Source organism: Anser brachyrhynchus (genome assembly GCF_964034855.1).
Source record: "Anser brachyrhynchus genome assembly, chromosome: 6".
NCBI lineage: Eukaryota > Metazoa > Chordata > Aves > Anseriformes > Anatidae > Anser > Anser brachyrhynchus.
The window spans coordinates 43,769,427-43,787,021 of record NC_137700.1 but is presented as its reverse complement, the minus strand read 5'-3'; the positions used below and the strand labels follow the sequence as shown (position 1 = coordinate 43,787,021).

The window sequence follows — 17,595 nt, the reverse complement described above, 5'->3', positions numbered from 1 at the left end:
GGGTGCAGACGGGGAGGGACCCGTCCCACTCCATATCAGCAACGGCCTGAAGGCACACACCAACACTTCTTGGGATTTTTCTCAATGCTTCACTACAGGGCTTCCTTCCACAGGCAGCTTACCTCAGTATTTTACATGTGCCTGATTTTGAGACCTTATTTTGAATTTAGTGGCATTTATAACACTTCTAAGTCAATACAGTCGATTTATATATTAACTCTTTTTGCCTTGGTTTATGGATTTACTTTACTGCAATATTGCTAGTCCTGAGTCCAAGGCACCCCTCTCCCCTGTTCCGCAGCACAGCCAGGGACGCGCAGGAGCAGCGTGCTGCCGGAGCTGGGGGGGCTCCAGCAGAGCCCCAGGCTGCTGCCCGGGGGGCTGGGGGCATCGCGGCTCCCGTGCACTGCCAGAGGAGCCCCATAATGGGTGGCTTGGTGTCCTCACATCGCACAGAAGTCGCGTTTCTTGACTTTGGCGTCGTCACCGTGAAATCACAGCCCTCAGATTACATCCCTGCGGTGTTCCAGCCGTAACGAGCAGACACCGACCTGCAGTTGTGGATGCAGAATAGAACAACCCCCCACACACACACACCCTCCTGTCCCAAGGGAGATGCCACCTCCAAGAGAGCCTCCCAACAAATCCTCCCCGGGCCTGCTGCTTGCACCCGAGCCGAGGCCGCTCCTCCCGGCGAAAGCAGCAGCAGTGCCTGGCAGCTCGCACGGCCCAGGCCGCCCCTGCTCTGTGCCACGGGGAAGTGAGAAAACCCCAAACCCTGCTCAGACCCAGCCTGGGGGAGCCCCAGGGGTGCTGCGTGCCCGGGGACACGTCGCTGCAGTGATGCTCCAAGGCAGGGAGCTCTTTCCCCGGGCTGTGCCCTGCGCCTGCGCCGCAGTCCCGAGGAGAAATGTGGAAAGGTGTGGAACCTCTCAAGCCACCACGTGCAGTCACTGAATTTTTCTGACTGCATCATTGCGCCGTACGGGCCGGGACCTCGCTGGGCAGAGCTAACCAGCAGGCTGCGGGCAGGGCTGTCGAGGAGCAGGAGATGCCGTGCGGAAGAGCTGCGGACACAGCCAGAGGCCAAAGCCCCAGATTCGGCTCCACGCGTCAGCAACTGCTCTGCCCGGGCCCTGGGAGCTTTTCCCTGCTTTGTGCACGGATCTGGGCTCACTGAGCTGCGGATCCACCACACAGGGCAGCCCGGAGCGTGAGGCCCAGGACCCAGGAGGGGAGGCATGGTACATTTGTACAGAAAATGAGGAGCAAATTGCATCAGTAGGAGTGATTAACCAACAGAAAACACTTACCAGGAGCTGTTGTGTATTCTCTATTACAACTTTATTTTATTTTATTTTATTTTATTTTATTTTATTTTATTTTATTTTATTTTATTTTATTTTATTTCATTTTATTTTATTTTATTTTATTTTATTTTATTTTATTTTTTATTCTTTTTAACTAATATTATAAGTTGTGTCCACATCCAGGCAGGAGTTCAGGAAGCCCCGTGGCCTGTATTATCCCAGGGATCGGGCCCGATGCCTTCAGCGACTCACACCGGATCGCTGAAGCACTCGCACGGCTCCCAGGATGTAAGCGTTAGAAGGCAGTGTGCTGTTATGTGTAACAAGTGATTATATGGCACTTAAACAGGAAATCAGATGCTTCTTATACTGCAGTATGTTCAGGAAAGAAACACCGTAATGGGCGAGGTGAGAGGTGGTTAATACTGTAATGTTTCCCTGTACGCTACTGGTGGAACCATTCTGGGATATTGCATACAATTCGTAGCATATACATACACGAAAATGTCTCTGAAATATATAACGCTTGCTGAAATGTTGCATGAGGGAGTAAAAGATCACTGTCTACTACTGTCTGAAAGATGATAAATACCAAGCAAGGAGGCGGCTTTCTTCAGATGATCAAACTTGACATAATTGTGAATAGCAGGATTAGCACAAGATTTAGTGCTTAGATTTACAGATGCTGCGACCGTCTGAATACAAGAGCCTCTCAGCCTTCAAATGAAATAAATATATAATTAATGGGCCTTCCTGGGTGTTCAGGCCACTCTGAGACTACAGGCATTCAAGGAGAAATACCCCAGGACAGTCCTTGCAAATCCTGGTTTTTATTTCTTTCCTTTGAGTGCCCAAGCTTGGCAAAGAAAGTTTTAAGAAAAAAAAAAAAGGAGAAAAAAAAATTAACCTAACTGAGAAGTGTGTGCTCGGAGCAGGCTCTCAGGGGAAGCATCGAAGCGCCTTGCCTGAACCTGGCGCTGGCGAGGGCTCTCAAAGTAATAAAACAAGACTTTTCCTGTCCCATTTCTATTATTCTTTCACTAATTTAAATCTATCGAGTTAAATAAAATTAAAAAGCAGCACGGAGGCACGTAAGGGCCCGGCGGTGCCTTCCAGGGAAGGATGCTGAGGCTGCCCCGCACCGGGCACTGCCGAGCAGTTACACGGAGGGAGCTGTGCGGGCAGCCGGGAAGCCCAGCAGCCCGACATTGCTGTCATTAGGACGGAATGGGAGAGTTTGTTACCCGCTCTAACCAATGCTTCCTTTTTTTTTCTTTTTTTTTTTTTTTTTTGTGCATTGAAAGTTCCAGATAAATCGCGTCGCGGTGTTTTATGTTGCTGAACGGTGCCAGGTGAGGTTTACAGGTGTCAACTGCCATCTGTAGACTGTCTGAGAGTCCTATAAAAGAGTGTGAAAGCAGAGCAAAAGGAGGAGATAAATCTATTGCTTAAAAATAAAATAAAGAAGCTAACAAAGCGTGTTTTCAGTGTTACTTTTTAATAGAGTGCTGGAGTGGGTAACTGCAGGCAGCAAAGACCTTCAGGCATTGCTAATATTCACGGTGAATTACGCAATTTATTTATTTATCCCCAAAATCCTTGCTTTCTAGGATTTGTGATGTCGTGGTGGCCAGCTTCAGTTCAGTATTGATTCACTAGAGCAGGGCATAGGGGATTATTTTAGAAAGCATGTATCCTATTTCATGTCTAAATTTCACTATTACAGTAAAATAAATGCAATAAATAATAAATAAGCTCTTAAGTATCTCTTCTATGATCTCAATTAATAAAAGGACAGTTAAACATTTGTGTCTTATAAAAACTCAGCATCTGATTATGAAGTAAATTCAATCAGCAAAACACGGCTTTTGCTGGTAATTTAATAGAGATAAACAGAATGTGGATAAAATTCCACCCAAAGCAAAGGGGACACATAAAAACACACAAAAATCTATTATTTAACGGGTTCAAAACGTGTCCGGGCAGGTCTGCGAGGTGCTGACACCTGGAGCCAGCCATTTTGCCTTAGAAGAAATGAAGACCTGCAACCTTCTTTACCTCACGTCCTGCTTTATTTGCTGGTTTTTGTTCAGCCGAAGCTCCTTTTCCATAAAACCGCCCAACCGGGAGGACCAGCCAGGTTTATAATCCATGCAGCAAACCCACACCACCTGAACCGGGGCGGCACCACGCACCCAGCGCTCCTCCTGCGCTGGGAGCCCGACCTCGAGGCCTCTGGCCAGCCGGGGTGGGCATTGCTGGGTTCCTTCGTGGTGGGCGCACGCAGGGTACAAACTCGACAGCCCGAGGGCCTTCTCCTGCTTCCCTCCTGCCGTGAGGAGAGGAGGAGCAGCTCTCCGGGCAGCTCCCGCTGGAAGCCAGGCTGCCAACCAGGCTGTGCAGGCCGCTCGGAAATGCCCGCGGTATTTTTGCCTTGGGGCTTCTTCCTGTGTGCCCTGTGCGACTCTCGGGTGTGAACTGAACTACCCAGCTAAGGTACGTGTTTGGACAATGTTATAATTGTCCATTTAGATGTATTTTGTCCTTTTCTAAGAGAAGAATGCAGTAAGTACACGTAATTGAAGACGGTAACTCCAACTTTCTCTCCCTGCAAGTATATTGCCGTGCAAGCATGTCTTGATCAGGCAGTTTTCCTTTTAAAAAGAAAGCATCTTTCTACCGTGGTGTCTAAGACAATTTCCAGCTGAGCCTGCTGGCAGAGTTCTCCGCTAGCGATATTTGTATTCGATATTCTCATTGCAGTTGTTAATTTTTTCATAACGTTCACGTTCCCCCCCTCGTTCCACCTGCCTCCATCGGCAGGCCGCAGCGCTTCTGCACCCCCGGACAGGCCTGGAGGCACGCCTTGCCTGTCGCTGCTGCGTTGGGCTTTAGCTCCTGGTGCGCAGAACAGCCGCCTGCGCTTCTGCTGGCCTGACAGGCTGCGGCGGCTGCCGAAGTTTTTGTGATTTTGGTCCGCGGGCTCCCTGGCGAGCGCCGCTGCCACATTTTCACATTTTCGCTTGAAGTCGCGGCCGCCTGATAGGCGACCTCCCGCCCCGCGACCCCGGCTGCGGGAGGCCCCGAGCCGGGGGACTGCAGGCGGTGCACGCAGCCGGCTGCTCGCCGAAGGGGCGCTGCTTCAGTCAGTGTCCTCGCACATCCCTGACACTTCCCACTCAAGTATTTAACCTCCAGCGCTGGAGGAGGTGACATTACTTTTTTAATGGTTCGGGGAGCGTGACCTTTTCTGTCACCGTACTTTCCTTGCTTCCCCTTCTGCATGAAAAAAAAAAAAAATAACTGGAAGAGATTCCGGCACAGAAGGAAAATGATCTTGTAATTACTGAAAACGGAGAATCTTTATACAAGGCGGCCAAAAATCACGCACGAGCTGAAAGTAATCCCCCTTTAGCGAAACGGCTTCGGTGACACACTGGGTCCCGTACGGAGGGCTGCCTGGTAGCATCAGAAATGTTTTTCCGTGAAGTCACTCGGAGGTGTGCCGTGCACGTGCATCCTTCTGCCGGTGGCACACCGAGTCCTGTCGCAGGGCGCAGCAGCGCGGCGCTCACTCCAGTGCACGGGTGCACGCGGATCATGACCACACAGCCCTCACCACGGAGATTTCCCTCGAACACTTGTCGCTGACACGGCGTGCAGGAACTTCGGTGCCCGGGTTCAGCCTCCCACGTACGAGGCGAGTTTTGTGAGCTGCAAGTGTTTAACGGCGTATTTTGTACGCGTTGGGACGTGGTTGCAGCATGTCCACTTGAAAAGGAGCTGCAGACGCGTGCTGCCGTGAGGAATACCCTGATTTGGGAGCAGACAAGATGCCCCAGGCTGATGGAAGAGTGAAACTGCAAAGGTAACTCGCTTATACCGTGGGGAAACGTCACCGCTCACTTCTGTAGCATCCCCGCAGAGCTGGAGTCGGGAGTTTCACTGCCTCAGCGCTGAAAGGAGCCATTCGAGCACACTGAAGGCTGGAGGTAAGATTAAAGAAGGAGGAATGAAAACTGCTGATAGAGAGTGCAGTGCACTAAAAAGTGAGCTAAGAATAAAGAGATAAGGAGCACCAAGATGTTGTCACAGTTCTACTCTAATAACTTAAGTAGCTGCCGTTAGACAGCAGTCCCAGAGCACTGTAATTTAATCCGGGAGTGAGAGACGCCAAGACTACACACGGTGTCAGAATGAAAGGCGCGCCGCTACCTGCAAGCAGCCCTCTGACTGCAGCGCGGCCGCGCCACATCTATTTGGTCCAGAGCACCGAAGGGAACGTGATTTTGGTGTTTAAAATACCTGACGCTGCTCAGTCACCCACTAGTTTGTATTCAGGCTGTTGATTTAAAAGGCTGGAGCATAATCAAGCTTTCTTTTTCTGCAGAGCACAAGGAGCGTGTGAAAAATATATGATCTTTTTAAATTTTAAAAAGTGGGTTGGTAATGCTCCTCGCAGCAGAAGGAGAGTGGCACAATTAATTTTCAAGCCTTATGCGCTGCACAGCTCTTCTGTGGGCCATAACGAAGGCAGTGCTGTGTGCCTTGGTTTGAAGGTGAGTTTTTGGGAGAGCGCATGGCAGCCCCGCAGTGCTGCTGCAGAAAGCCCGGCGGCCTTGGGAGCAGCTTGAGGACACGCCAAGAACCTGCTTTAGGAATATTTGGTGAATACCCACTTATCTTAAGGAGACTACCTCCGCCGCTACACAACAAATAGTCACTGGACAATGAAAACAAACCCACCAAAGGTTTTCAGCAGCAGGTTTCTGGGTTCATGGCGAGGTGCTGGTGTGGGTGAAGCCACCCAGGCCCACAGCAGCCACCTCGCACCACACCTCCCTCCACGTTTCCTCCCCACTGATTTCACAGCAATCACAGGAGCCCTTTTTGTCTTTCCCTTCAGGAAGACTTTTTAAAATCTGTGCGTTTTTCAGTTTTCCAGGCACCTCTGCATAAACTTAACTACCTTCCCTCAAAAGAGTGCCCAGGATTGTACCAACCAGGCAATCAGCGTGCTGTAAAGCAGCAAATGTCCAGGTCCTCCAGCTGCCGTGCCAGGATGCCCCAGGGCCAGCAGCAGCTGAGCGCCCTCAGCCACGCTCCAGCCCCAACGCAGAAAGCACCCGACCGAGCACCAGCCTCCCCTAAGTGCAATGGTGGTGGGGTCCCCTGGGGACACCAGGGAGCGGGACCTGGGTTGCATTGGCTCTCCTGGGTCTGCACCCCACTTCTGCCACCCCATGGCACATCTGGCCAGCTGCTGAGGCAGCTGCCGAGCTCCCGTGTGGGTTGTCGTGCTGTGCAGCATGGCGAACTACAACCAAAGCAGGAGAGAGCTGCTGGCAGCACAACCCTGAAAGTGAGCGTTACTTGAATGTACACCCAAGGTCGGCATGGATAGGCGTATTTTTAATACATGTAGCTCCATTCCCAAACTGCCCTTCAATACAGGAGTCTGCCTGACTTGGAAACTGCTCCTTTTTTTTTCCGGATACCTTCACATCGTGTAAGTGCACATCACTTCCAAAAACGCTGGATCGCTAGAAAGTATCCGTGGTGGTAGCAGAGAGCTGGCTAAAGCGGGAGCTCTCCCCTCCTGGAAGACGAACCAATGCTGCACGAGTTCGTGTACTGGGCTGGAGGAAGGAGGGGAGGCAGAGCAGAAATAAACAGAATAAAATTTGCTCTAGCCAGTAATATTCTTTATACGGTGCACTGCCTGTAGGACCACATGGATTTCAAAATCAAAGATTAATGGCACTGCGAAGTTGCTTGAAGCCCCGCGTCTGCTAACATGGCATTCCGTATGACAAAGGAATGCAAGTTGTAAGCATCCGTTCCAGCCGGGGTGGGCAAATTACATCCACTTAAATACTTTTAAGAGATTTCGCCGGCGTCTCCGGCAGTTTCTCCCCGCTGCCGCCGAAAGCCGAGAGCGGTGAATTCCCACGGCAAAGGCCACCGGGGCCGCCGCCCGCCAGGAGGCTGCCGCCCTCCGACGCGTCTCGCCCCGAGGCCGGCTCACCTCCTCCTGCCCTGCCGCCGCTCCGGGGGTGGCCAGCGGGGACGGGGCCGCCCGCACACAGCCGCCTTCGGCTCCGCTCCGCGGGGGCCGCTCCGCACCCCGGGCAGCGGGTCCGGCTTCCGCGGGACGGCCCCGACGGGACGGGACGGGACGGGACGGGACGGGACGGGATGGGACAGGACGGGACGGGACGGGAATAGAGGGGACGGGTTGGGACAGGAGGGGACGGGATGGGACGGGACGGGACGGGACGGGTTGGGACAGGACGGGTTGGGACAGGACGGGACGGGACGGGACGGGACGGGACGGGACGGGACGGGACGGGACGGGACGGGACGGGACGGGAATGGAGGGGACGGGTTGGGACAGGAGGGGACGGGATGGGACGGGATGGGACAGGACGGGACGGGACGGGACGGGACGGAACGGGACGGGACGGGACGGGACAAGACGGAACAGGACGGGACAAGACGGGCCGGGCCGGGACAGGCCAAAACGGGCCGGGCCGGGTCCGCGCCTTGCCCGCCCCGCCGTGTCCGCCCCCGCGGGCGCCCCGCGCCCCCCGCCCGCCTCCCGCCCGCGCAGCGCAGGGGGGGCGCTTGCGCACTGCTGCGCTCCGCGCACCGCCGTGCCCCACAGAGCCTCGGCGAGGCTGCGGCGGGTAAGTCGTGTATTAAAGCGCGCCCAGCACACACACACTCCTCCGCCGGTCCCCTCCTCAATAAACACTGCCCTCCGCGCGGGGCAAAGCTCTCCCCGGCCCAATTAGCCGCCAAAGGTAAGCGCCCGTCCGCGGGTCCCGCTCCCGAGGCCTCCCTGGCTGCGCGCCCCTGCGCGGGGGGACGGGGGGGGGGGGGAGCGGCGGGGGCGGCGGGGCGCCCGCTTACCTGGCCCGGGCCGCGCGCCCCCGCGGCCGGCCGCGCGCCCCTGCGCGCCCCCGGCCCGGCCGCGGCGCCGCTCGCTCCCGGCCGCGGCGCGGCCGCTTGCGCGCGGACTGCGCGGCCGGGGCTGCGCTGCGCGGCGCTGCGCGGCTCCGCGCGGGGTCTCGGCGGCGCGCCCGAGCCTCCGGGGCTTTTTTCCCCCGCCGAGCACAACAGCGGAGAGCCGGGCGCTGCCGGAGCCGCCCCGCCGAGGTGCCCGCGCTGAGGCGCAGGAAGCAATTAAAACTCCTCCTTTCGGATTAACAACCCCAAATTGATCGGTCTGTCAGGAGCGCCGCTGATTTATGAAAGGTGCTTATTTCCTCGCTATGGAGAATTTTATGTTCTCTAGGTGAAACCGAGTTCACCCAGCTCCGGAGCAGATTGATGTTTTAATAAAAATAAATAAAGGGAAAAAGCTAGCCTGGTCTTTGGGGACATCAACTCTCAAATCGCGGCGCCGGACTAACAAATCAAACCGCGTTATCTTCGCGCTTCCCGGCTTTTAACCGAACGTCTGAAAATCGCGGGCGGCGCCGCGCCCCTTCGCAGCGGCGAAGTTTGGAGGCGCTGCCGAAAAGTTGGCGCAGCGGCCGGCCGGGGCCGCCGAGAGCCGGGGCCGGCGGGCGGGGAGCGTCCTGTAGATGGCACACCGTCCCCACGCTACAGCCGCGGCCGCCTCCTCTGCGCCGAGAGGGGGAAGCCGGCGAGCGGGAGCGGCGGCGGGCTCGGCACTTGTTGTCCGCCCGCAGCAGGGCGCGGTGCGGCGCGCAGCGCTCGGGGACGCCGCCGGCACCCGGCCCCGGGGCGCGGAGCTCGGCGGCCGCGGGCCGCGGGGGGGGCTGCGGGGGGCTGCGGGGCGCTGCGGGGGCCGGGGGGAGATGCCGGAGCCGCGGCGGCCCCGCGGGGACCCGGCCGGGCCGAGGCGGCGGGGCCGGGCAGCAGCCGGGCGCCCGGCGCGTTGGTCTTTGCCATGTAAATTTCAGCGGGACAAATTGCTTATTAATAGTCTAGGAGAGAAGGCAGTTTCTTTCTTTCTTCTTTTCTTTCTCTGTTTTTATTTCTGCATGGCCCCCAGCTATGCTCTGGGCAGCCTCGCCGCCCAGCAGTTTTCCCTTCATTTCAACATCCTAAAGAAAATGCAAATCACCGCGCTGCGGCCTTTTTAAAAAGTTAAATTAGCAACAGCTTTAAGTGACTCCATTAGCATGGAAAACATACAAACGCCTAATGTGGGAATAGCTTCCTTTCCGAGCGCCGCTCGCCCGGCTCCGCGCACCGAGCGGGGCTGCGGCCGGCGGGGCGCCCGGCTCGGGAGGCGGCGGGGCAGCGGGGGCGCGGCGCTCGCTCCCCGAGGAGCCGGGACCGGCCGCGGCTGCGGAGCGGCCCTCGGGGCCAGGAGGGCTTCACCGGCCCGCGGCCGCCCGCGGGGAGACGGCCGGGCAGCGGCCGGCGGCGGGGCGGGCGGCGGGGACCGTTCCCCGGTGCGCGGTGCCGGTGCCCGGCGCCGGTGCCCGGTCCCCGGTGCCCGCAGCCGCTTGTCCCCGGCCGTGCGGCGGCCCCGCGGGTGCCGGGTGGGCGCTGCCGGCTGCCCTCGGAGCCCAAAGTTTGGCCCGGGCAGCGGCCGCCGCGCAGCATGGCCCGGCCGCGGGGCTCCCGCCGCCTCCCGGGGCCGGGGCGCGTCCTGCGGGGCCGGAGCCCCGACCCCGGCCCCGGCCCCGACCCCGGCCCCGACCCCGATGCCGGCCCCGGGCCGCGCCGTGCGGTGGCATCCGGAGCTCCCGAGTCCCCGCAGGGCAGAGCGTCGGGGAGAGCAAGCCCCGAGCAGGAAAGAGTTAAGGTTTATATTATTCAGTAGAGGTCTTGTTAGGATGTAATCTGCATTTTCTAACTACTGCGTAATAAAAAGTGAGAAGTTTTGAGACACCTTTCTTGATTATACCTTTGGCGATACTTTAGGTTTTACATTTAATTTGCATTTTGTTCTTAGTGAATATTGAAGTCTTGAGTGGAGGATTGAATTTTATTAGGACATCTGGACTGACAATATCAAATCAGACACCAACGTCCCAAAGCATGCTAAAATTTCAGAGTTAATTAGAACGAAGTGTGTTTAATTAAAGCCAATTATAATATCTGAAATTATCTGATCGATCCTTGTTTGTTCAGTCGGACTCACTTCGGATCGTGCCGGCGGCGCGGCAGGACCCGGCCGGCCGCAGCTCCCCGCGGCCCCGCTCCGCACCCGCTCCGCACCCGCTCCGCACCCCGCGCTGCGCCCGGAGCGGGGCCGCCCGGGGGGGCCTGGCCGCGGGCGGGCACGGCCCAAGTTGGAGCGGTTTTGGTTGAGGGGCAAATTCCCGGTTTAACAACGGCGGGGGCGCGGAGGGGGAAAACGCGCCCGGAGCCGCGCGGGGCCGGGCTGGGGAACGCACCGCGGCCCGACGGGGGCCCTGCGCTGCGCCCCCTCCCCGCGAGGCCCGGCCCCGGGGCGCGCAGGGCTGCGGGAAGGGCGCAGGGGAAGCGCCGAGGGGCCGCGGGGCTGCCCCGAGGCCTGCGCGGCTCCTGCGCGGCTCCTGCGCGGCCCCTGCGCGCCAGCCCCCTGCGGCCTCGGGGCCGGGGCGGGGGGAGCGATGCGCCCCGCCGGGGGCTGCGCGGGGTGCGGAGCGGGGCTCCCGGCCTCCCCTCGGGAGGCTGCGCATCCCGGCCTCGCGAGCGGAGGCCCGCCCGACGGCCTCCCCGGGGCGCGCAGCCCAGAGCCCGGCCGGGCCCCGCTGGGGGGGACACGGGGGGCTGCGGGGTGCCCACCCGGGGCAGGACCGAAAGCGGCCCGCGCTGGGGAACCCGCACCGGGAGGCCGGCGGGGGAGGCCGGGCGGCGAGAGGTCCCGGCCCTGCGGGAGGCTGCGCGGGTGCGGGCGGCTGCGCGGGGCCTCCCAGCCTCCTTCCCCCCTGCCTCCGCCCCGCAGCTTCGCCCTCGGCGGGCGCTGGGGGCCCGTCGGGGAGGGGGGTCCCGGCGAGCCCAGGGCACCGGGCACAGCGGGGCCGCGCAGGGAGCGCGCAGCGGGGACCGGGGAGCCCCCGGCGCTGCGCCCCCGCGGTAGCTGCGCCTCGCCCTTCGCATCGAGGCCGGGAGGTGCCCGTCCAGCGGCGGAGCCGAGTTGCCTGGGCGTCCGGCGCTCTGCCGAAAATACCCGAAAAAGCGAATTTATCACTGCTCCGGAGCACAGGAGACAAGAGTTAGCGGAGATTTGTTTCGCTTAAATCGGGCATAAATTACACCTCCTGGAACCGTGCACGTTAATGATGAAGGCGCCTTCGAACAATAAAACTGAAATACGCGCGCCGCAAGCGCGCACCGGGCCGGCGGGGCCCCCCCGGCCCCCGGGGCTGCCCCCGGCCCGCGGCACCGAGAGCGGCCCGGCCCGGCCCGGCCCTGCCCAGGGGTGCGGAGCGGTGCGGGGAGGTGCGGGGAGGTGCGGGGAGGTGCGGGGAGCCCCCACGGGCCGGGCGGCAGCGCCCTGCCGGGGAAGGCCGGGCTCCAAGTTGCGTGATTTAAACCACCGAAACGCGGCGTTTTCTTTCAGGGGGAAAAATGTGAAATGATTAAGATAATAGTCCCGAGAGGATTGTCCCGAGGAGGGGAAAAAAAAAAATAATAATAATAAAGTTTAGGAGAATCCTATAACAGCTGTGGAAATGAGGCTATCAATTTTAATCTGCGCGATCCATGTACAGTGTGTGATTATGTGTTATTATGCCGTGCGGTGCGGGAGGAGGCAGGGATGCGAGGCGTGATTTATCGCGGCCGTGCGGGGCTCTCCCTCCCCTCCCGGGCCGCGGCAGGCGGTGCCCGGCAGCGCCGGGGCGCCCGGGGCGCGGAGGCCGGGGAGCGGCGGCTCTCGGCGGGGCTGCGCCGGGGGACAGCTGGGCTGCGGCCATCTGACCGGCTCCGCCGTGACATCTGGGAGCCCACTGGTGTGTGGCACGCGAATCGCTTGATGTCGCTATTTAAATGCAAATTTGCGGGGGGATCACTGAAGCCTCACCCCGTAAATTCACACAAAAGGGAGACTTGGCGCGGCGCGCCGGAGGAGGAGGAGGAGGAGGAGGAGGAGAGGAGGAGGAGGAGAGGAGGAGGAGGAGGAGGAGGAGGAGGAGGGCCGCGGAGCCGGGAGGGCTCGGGCCGCCCCCGGCAGCCGCTCACACCCCCTGCCCGCCCGGCGCCGGGCCGCGACCGGGGCCCCGCTGCCCGCCGCCTGCTCCGCGCAAGGTGCTCGGGGCGAGGCCGGCCTCCCCTCCCCGGCCTCCCCTCCCCGGCCTCCCCTCCCCGGCCTCCCCTCCCCGGCCTCCCCTCCCCGGCCCCCCGGCCTCCGCTCCGCTTCGCCTTGCCGCAAAACAGCCGGGGAGGTCCCGGGTCGGAGGGGCGGCCCCGGGCCGGGCCCCGCCGCCGTTCGGGCTGCGGGAGGCAGCGGCGGGGCCCGGCCTCCCCTCGGTGGCCTCCCCTCGGCGGCCTCCCCCCTGCCTCGCCGGGCTGGGGAGAACTTGCGCCGGTGCGGAGGGGGGAGGCTGCTCCCAGCAGTGCCCGCCTGGAGACGGTGCGGGGCGAGCACGGAGCCATCCCGAGCGAGTTTCTTCTTCCTGCGCGGGGCTCGCAGCCAGCCGTGGAGTGACACACAAAAAAGAAAAAAAAAAAGAAAAAAAAAAAAAAAGATAAAGTTGGTGAATGATAAAGACCGTATTTTCCACGCTTTGGGTGCAGGACCAGATGATCTAGAAAATGAGCTGAAATAGATTCAGCCTCAGAGCCTGTTGTGAAGAGCAGCTGATTCCCCTATTTCTGGCCAGATGGCTTCTGAACACAGATTTGCATTCATTTTCGCTTAATATCGTCCAAAATAGTGGGGCAGCTGCATTTGTTGTCAAAAAGGTTTAAAACTCCCTTTCTTTCTGGGGCAGGATCGTTACCTTATGTGATGGGCTTATGGAACTTTTTTTTTTTTTTTTCCCTCTTTAGTCAACAGTATCAGATTTAAAAGGATTTGTTTTAAAACCTCCTAATTTGGTAATCAGATTTAAATCGCCTCGGCGCGTGTAATCTGAATTAAAGCTACTGTAAATGATTTTAGGCATTACGCTTTCGTTAGCGCGGGGAAGGAACAACTTCGGCTTTGTTCGGTGCGTTTTAGGAAACGTGTCACAATCGGAGCCGGGCCGGCCGCTTTCGCCTCGCTTTTGGGAGCGCTCGTTCCGCGTAGCGGGGCGGCGGCGGCCGCGGCCCCCGGGCGCAGCCCCCGGGCGGCGGGGCTGGAAGCGCCCCGGCACCGCTCCCGGGGCGAACTTCGCTTGGCTCCGTCCCTCCGCCGTGCCCCCGGCGCGTCCCGGGTAATCTGTTCGCCTGCAACTCCAAAGCTCCGGGCTGATTATGAATCCGGGAATTTTCTTTTAATTTCTCATGAATAGTTTCCATACACTTTGATTTAAGGTTATTAACATTCTATAGACAGTGGCATCTTTAATATGTGGCGATCGCTTCTAAAGACTAATCTCATTACCCTCAAATAGTCATAAAATATGATTTTATTATACTTACGTATTTAATTAGACGGCCAGCAATGTAATGGATTTTGAGATCGGGTAGAGCAACAGCTTTGATAATTCACTTATCTTTGGCAATAGTCATTAACCCCCAACACCAGCAAAATAGATTGCTTTCTAACACATCTTTTTTTCTCGCCCCTTGGAGGAAGGATCGGGGGTCTCCTGATAACACAAATCGGACTTCGATTTTCACCGATTAATTAAAATATTAACGTACGGACCCTGGCAATTCCAAAAAAAAAAAAAAAGGGGGGGGGGGGAAAAAAAGGGAAGTCCTGACCCGGACCGGGCGGAAAAAGCTCGCCACCCAGGGCGGTGCTGGGCTGCGGCCGCCGGGCATACACACACGTATATACACACATATACACACATATATACACACACACACACACATATATACACTCACACATACACACGCGTGCCCGCGCACACGGGGCCGTGGGCAGGAGCCAGGGGGGAGGCTCGGGGCATGGCCGGCCGCGGCGTGGACGCGCGCGTGTGTGTGCATCTGTGTGCGTGTGCATCTGCGTGTGTGTGCATCTGTGTGTGCATCTGTGTGTGTATGTGTGTGCATCTGTGTGCGTGTGCATCTGCGTGTGTGTGCATCTGTGTGTGTGCATCTGTGTGCTTGTGCATCTGTGTGTATGTGTGTGTGTGTGCATCTGTGTGTGCGTGTGCATCTGTGTGCGTGTGCATCTGCGTGTGTGTGCATCTGTGTGTGTGTATGTTTGTGTGTGTGCATCTGTGTGTGTGCATCTGCGTGTGTGCATCTGTGTGTGGGGGTGTGCTACTGTGTGTGTGCCCGTGTGCGTACAGCTCGGTGTGTACATATGCATTTCCGTGCAACTGTGCGCGTGCATCTGCGTACATCTGTGTGCGTGTGCACATCTGTGCGCGCACATCTGTGCGTGGATCTGTGTGCGTGTGCCCATCTGTGCACGCGTGTCCCTCTGTGCACGCGTGTCCCCCCCCGCGTCTGGGCGGGGGTCCAGCCGCGGGCGACCCCCGGGGGCTGCGCCGTGCCCCGACCCCGGGCCCCCTTTGTCCCCCGCGACCCCCGGCCCCGTCCCGCTGCCCCCCGACGGCCTTGCCCTGCCCTGCCCTGCCCTGCCCTGTCCCGGCTCGGCCCGTCGGGGGGCGGCCCCTCCCGCCGCAGGTGCCTGGGCGCCCCCCGGCGGGGTCCGGCTGCGCCCCCCGGTGCCGAGCCGCGCCGAGCCGTGCCGAGCCCGCACCTCCAGCCCCTCTCCCCGAGCCGTGCTCCCGGGGGCAGCCCGGGGGCAGCCCGTGGGGACAGCCCGGGGACGGCGGCGCGCGCTCCCCGCTCTCCCTCTCCCTCTCCCCCCCCCCCCAGCGGGGCCGCGCCGTGCCGCGCCGTGCCGAGCCGAGCCGGGCCGTGCCGTGCCGGGCCATATATGGCGCTGGCCCCGCCCCCCGCGTCACGCTGACAGCGCGGCTCCCGCGGCGGGGCCCGGCTCCCGGGAAGGGCGCTCCTGGGGGAGGGAGGGCCGGGCTCCGCGCCGCCGTCCATTCCGCGAGACGCCACGGGCCCGCGCCCCGCTCTCCCGTGCCCGGGAACACCTCCGCGGCGGTCGTTTTTTTGCGTTTATTTGTCTTTTGGAGCGGGAGAAGCCTCGCCAGAAGTGGTCGATTCAGCGGTGTCCCGAAGCCTTTTTTTTTTTTTGACGCCGTTTCACTAGGATGACACCGCGCTGAGCGCGCCTGCAAACAACAACACAAATATTTATTCTTTCGAAAAAAAAAAAAAAAAAAAAAGCCTCGCAGTGTCGCCGGCCGTAGTTACACTTTTTCCTTCTTTTTTTTTTTCCTTTTTTTCTTTTTTTTTCCTTTTTTCCTTTTTTTTTTTTTTTGCACCCACCAAGCTGGAACGCCGTCCAACTCGCTGCACAGAAGTACTCAGTAAATTGTTTATGTCGTGCCAATACAGGACAGCCTGAAGAAGGAAGCGAGACTCGAACTGGGCTTTTCTCCTGCCGCTCACAGGGAGTAAAGTCATCTCTTGTATTCCAGTCGCCAAGGAGAGGGAGAGCGAGCGAGCGAGAGAGCGAGAAAATCCAGCGGCAACCAACCCGCCCCGCATCTGACATTTCCCTCAGCTTGAACCCCTTTTGGCTCGGAGCTGGTCTCGCCCCAATCTGTTTTAATGTTTGGGATTCAGGAAAATATACCAAGAGGCGGGACGACCATGAAAGAAGAGCCGCTGGGCAGCGGGATGAACCCGGTCCGCTCGTGGATGCATACCGCCGGGGTAGTGGATGCTAACACGGCCGCCCAGAGGTACGTCCCCCCCCGCTCCCCCGGCCCGGCACGGCCCGGCCCGGCCCGGCCCGGCCCCGGCGCCGCTCCGCAGCCGCCCTCGCCCCCGCTCCGCAGCCCCGCGGCCGCCCCTTCCCCGCGCCCCTTCCCCGCCGCCCGGCCGCTCTCACCCGCGCCTTGTCTTGTTTTCTCCCGCAGCGGCGTGGGGCTGGCTCGGGCGCATTTCGAGAAACAGCCGCCTTCCAATCTCAGAAAATCCAATTTTTTCCACTTCGTCTTAGCTCTGTACGACAGGCAGGGGCAGCCAGTGGAGATTGAGAGAACAGCTTTTGTGGACTTTGTGGAGAAAGAGAAAGTAAGTCCGTCTCTCTTCCTTTTCTGTCCCCCCCCCCCCCCTCTACTCGCGCTGTAATTGCCCGGAGATGATTTTCGCTTCGAGTTTAACCCGGCCGGCTCGGACGGGACTCCCGGGGCACCACGTGCGGGCCCCGCTAGCGCGGCGCCGCCCGGCCGCAGGCACCGGCACCGGACCCGGGGGGCGTGCGGGGACCGGGCCGGGCCGCCGGGCGGGCGGGGGTGCGGCTGGAGGTGCGGGGCTCGGGACGTCGGCAGCGCCCCGCAAAGGGGCTGCGGGCTCGGGGCTGCCCAGCGCGGTGCTGAGCCGCCGCAGGGCCGAGCGGGCTGCTGGGCGGGAGAAGGCGAGCGCTGATCGTTCGTGCTAAACGTAATTATTTGTCGTTGCTTGCAGGAGCCAAACAATGAGAAAACTAACAATGGGATTCACTATAAACTTCAGTTATTGTATAGCAACGGTAAGTCGGCCTCCCCCCGCTCCGCACGGCCGCGTGCCCCCGGGAGAGCGGGGCCCGCTGCTCCGGGGCCTTCCCCGGGACGCTGGCGGTGGGCGCACGGCAGGAAAACAAACCGGGGCCGATCGATAAGTCGATGGTACTTCACATGATTAACCGGCCGGCCTTCGAGTGGAAAGTAAAAAAGGGGATCGATCGGCGCTCCGGCAGAGCGGCACTTTGCGGGGACTTGGGGCGAATTAGCGGTGGTCACCGCGCCGGGGCACGGCGGGCTCCGCGCCCCGGCCCACGCGTGGGGCTCCGTGGGCAGGCTCGGCCCCGGCCCCCTCCCATTTCTCCCCTTTTTTTTTTATTTTTTAATTTTTATTTTTTTACTGGGCGGCAGCGCGGTGGCCGGCCCGGCGCTCTCGGGGTGGCTCCGGGGTGGCGAGCGGCTAACGGGGGTCTCTGCTTGCCCGCAGGAGTCCGGACGGAGCAGGACCTCTACGTTCGCCTCATCGACTCCATGACCAAACAGGTGAGAAAGTTTTCCTCTCTCCTCGTTGCTCGGCCCCCCCCACCCCCTCTTACGCCTCGTCCCCTCGGCCGGGAGCGCCCCGGGAGCGCGGCCACCTGCGCGGGGCGGTCGGGCCGGGGATGCTCCGCGGCGGGGCT

At 59.9% G+C, this 17,595-nt stretch overlaps 1 protein-coding gene and 1 long non-coding RNA gene across 15 annotated transcripts in view; one reads left to right on the top strand and one right to left on the bottom strand.

Annotated features, from left to right (window-relative positions):
* Positions 1–7,976: 7,976 nt before the first annotated feature.
* Positions 7,977–17,595, top strand: part of EBF3 (EBF transcription factor 3) — a 128,122-nt gene continuing 118,503 nt past the window's right edge. For 11 of the 14 annotated variants that reach the window (XM_080596625.1, XM_080596634.1, XM_080596631.1 and 8 more), the window contains exons 1-4: positions 15,575–16,153; positions 16,331–16,487; positions 16,881–16,944; positions 17,403–17,458. In XM_080596625.1, coding sequence (XP_080452751.1) covers positions 16,020–16,153; positions 16,331–16,487; positions 16,881–16,944; positions 17,403–17,458 — 411 coding nt within the window. In that variant the 5' untranslated portion in view covers positions 15,575–16,019. Of the gene's footprint in view, positions 8,117–15,574; positions 16,154–16,330; positions 16,488–16,880; positions 16,945–17,402; positions 17,459–17,595 lie in introns of those variants that run through there. The other 3 variants (XM_080596628.1, XM_080596627.1, XM_080596624.1) reach the window with 3 other exon arrangements.
* LOC308196896 lies at positions 15,447–16,440 on the bottom strand. Its single transcript, XR_013952487.1, has 2 exons — positions 16,303–16,440; positions 15,447–15,577 (listed from the first exon to the last, which is right to left on the bottom strand). It is a non-coding gene; the product is annotated as an uncharacterized lncRNA (long non-coding RNA).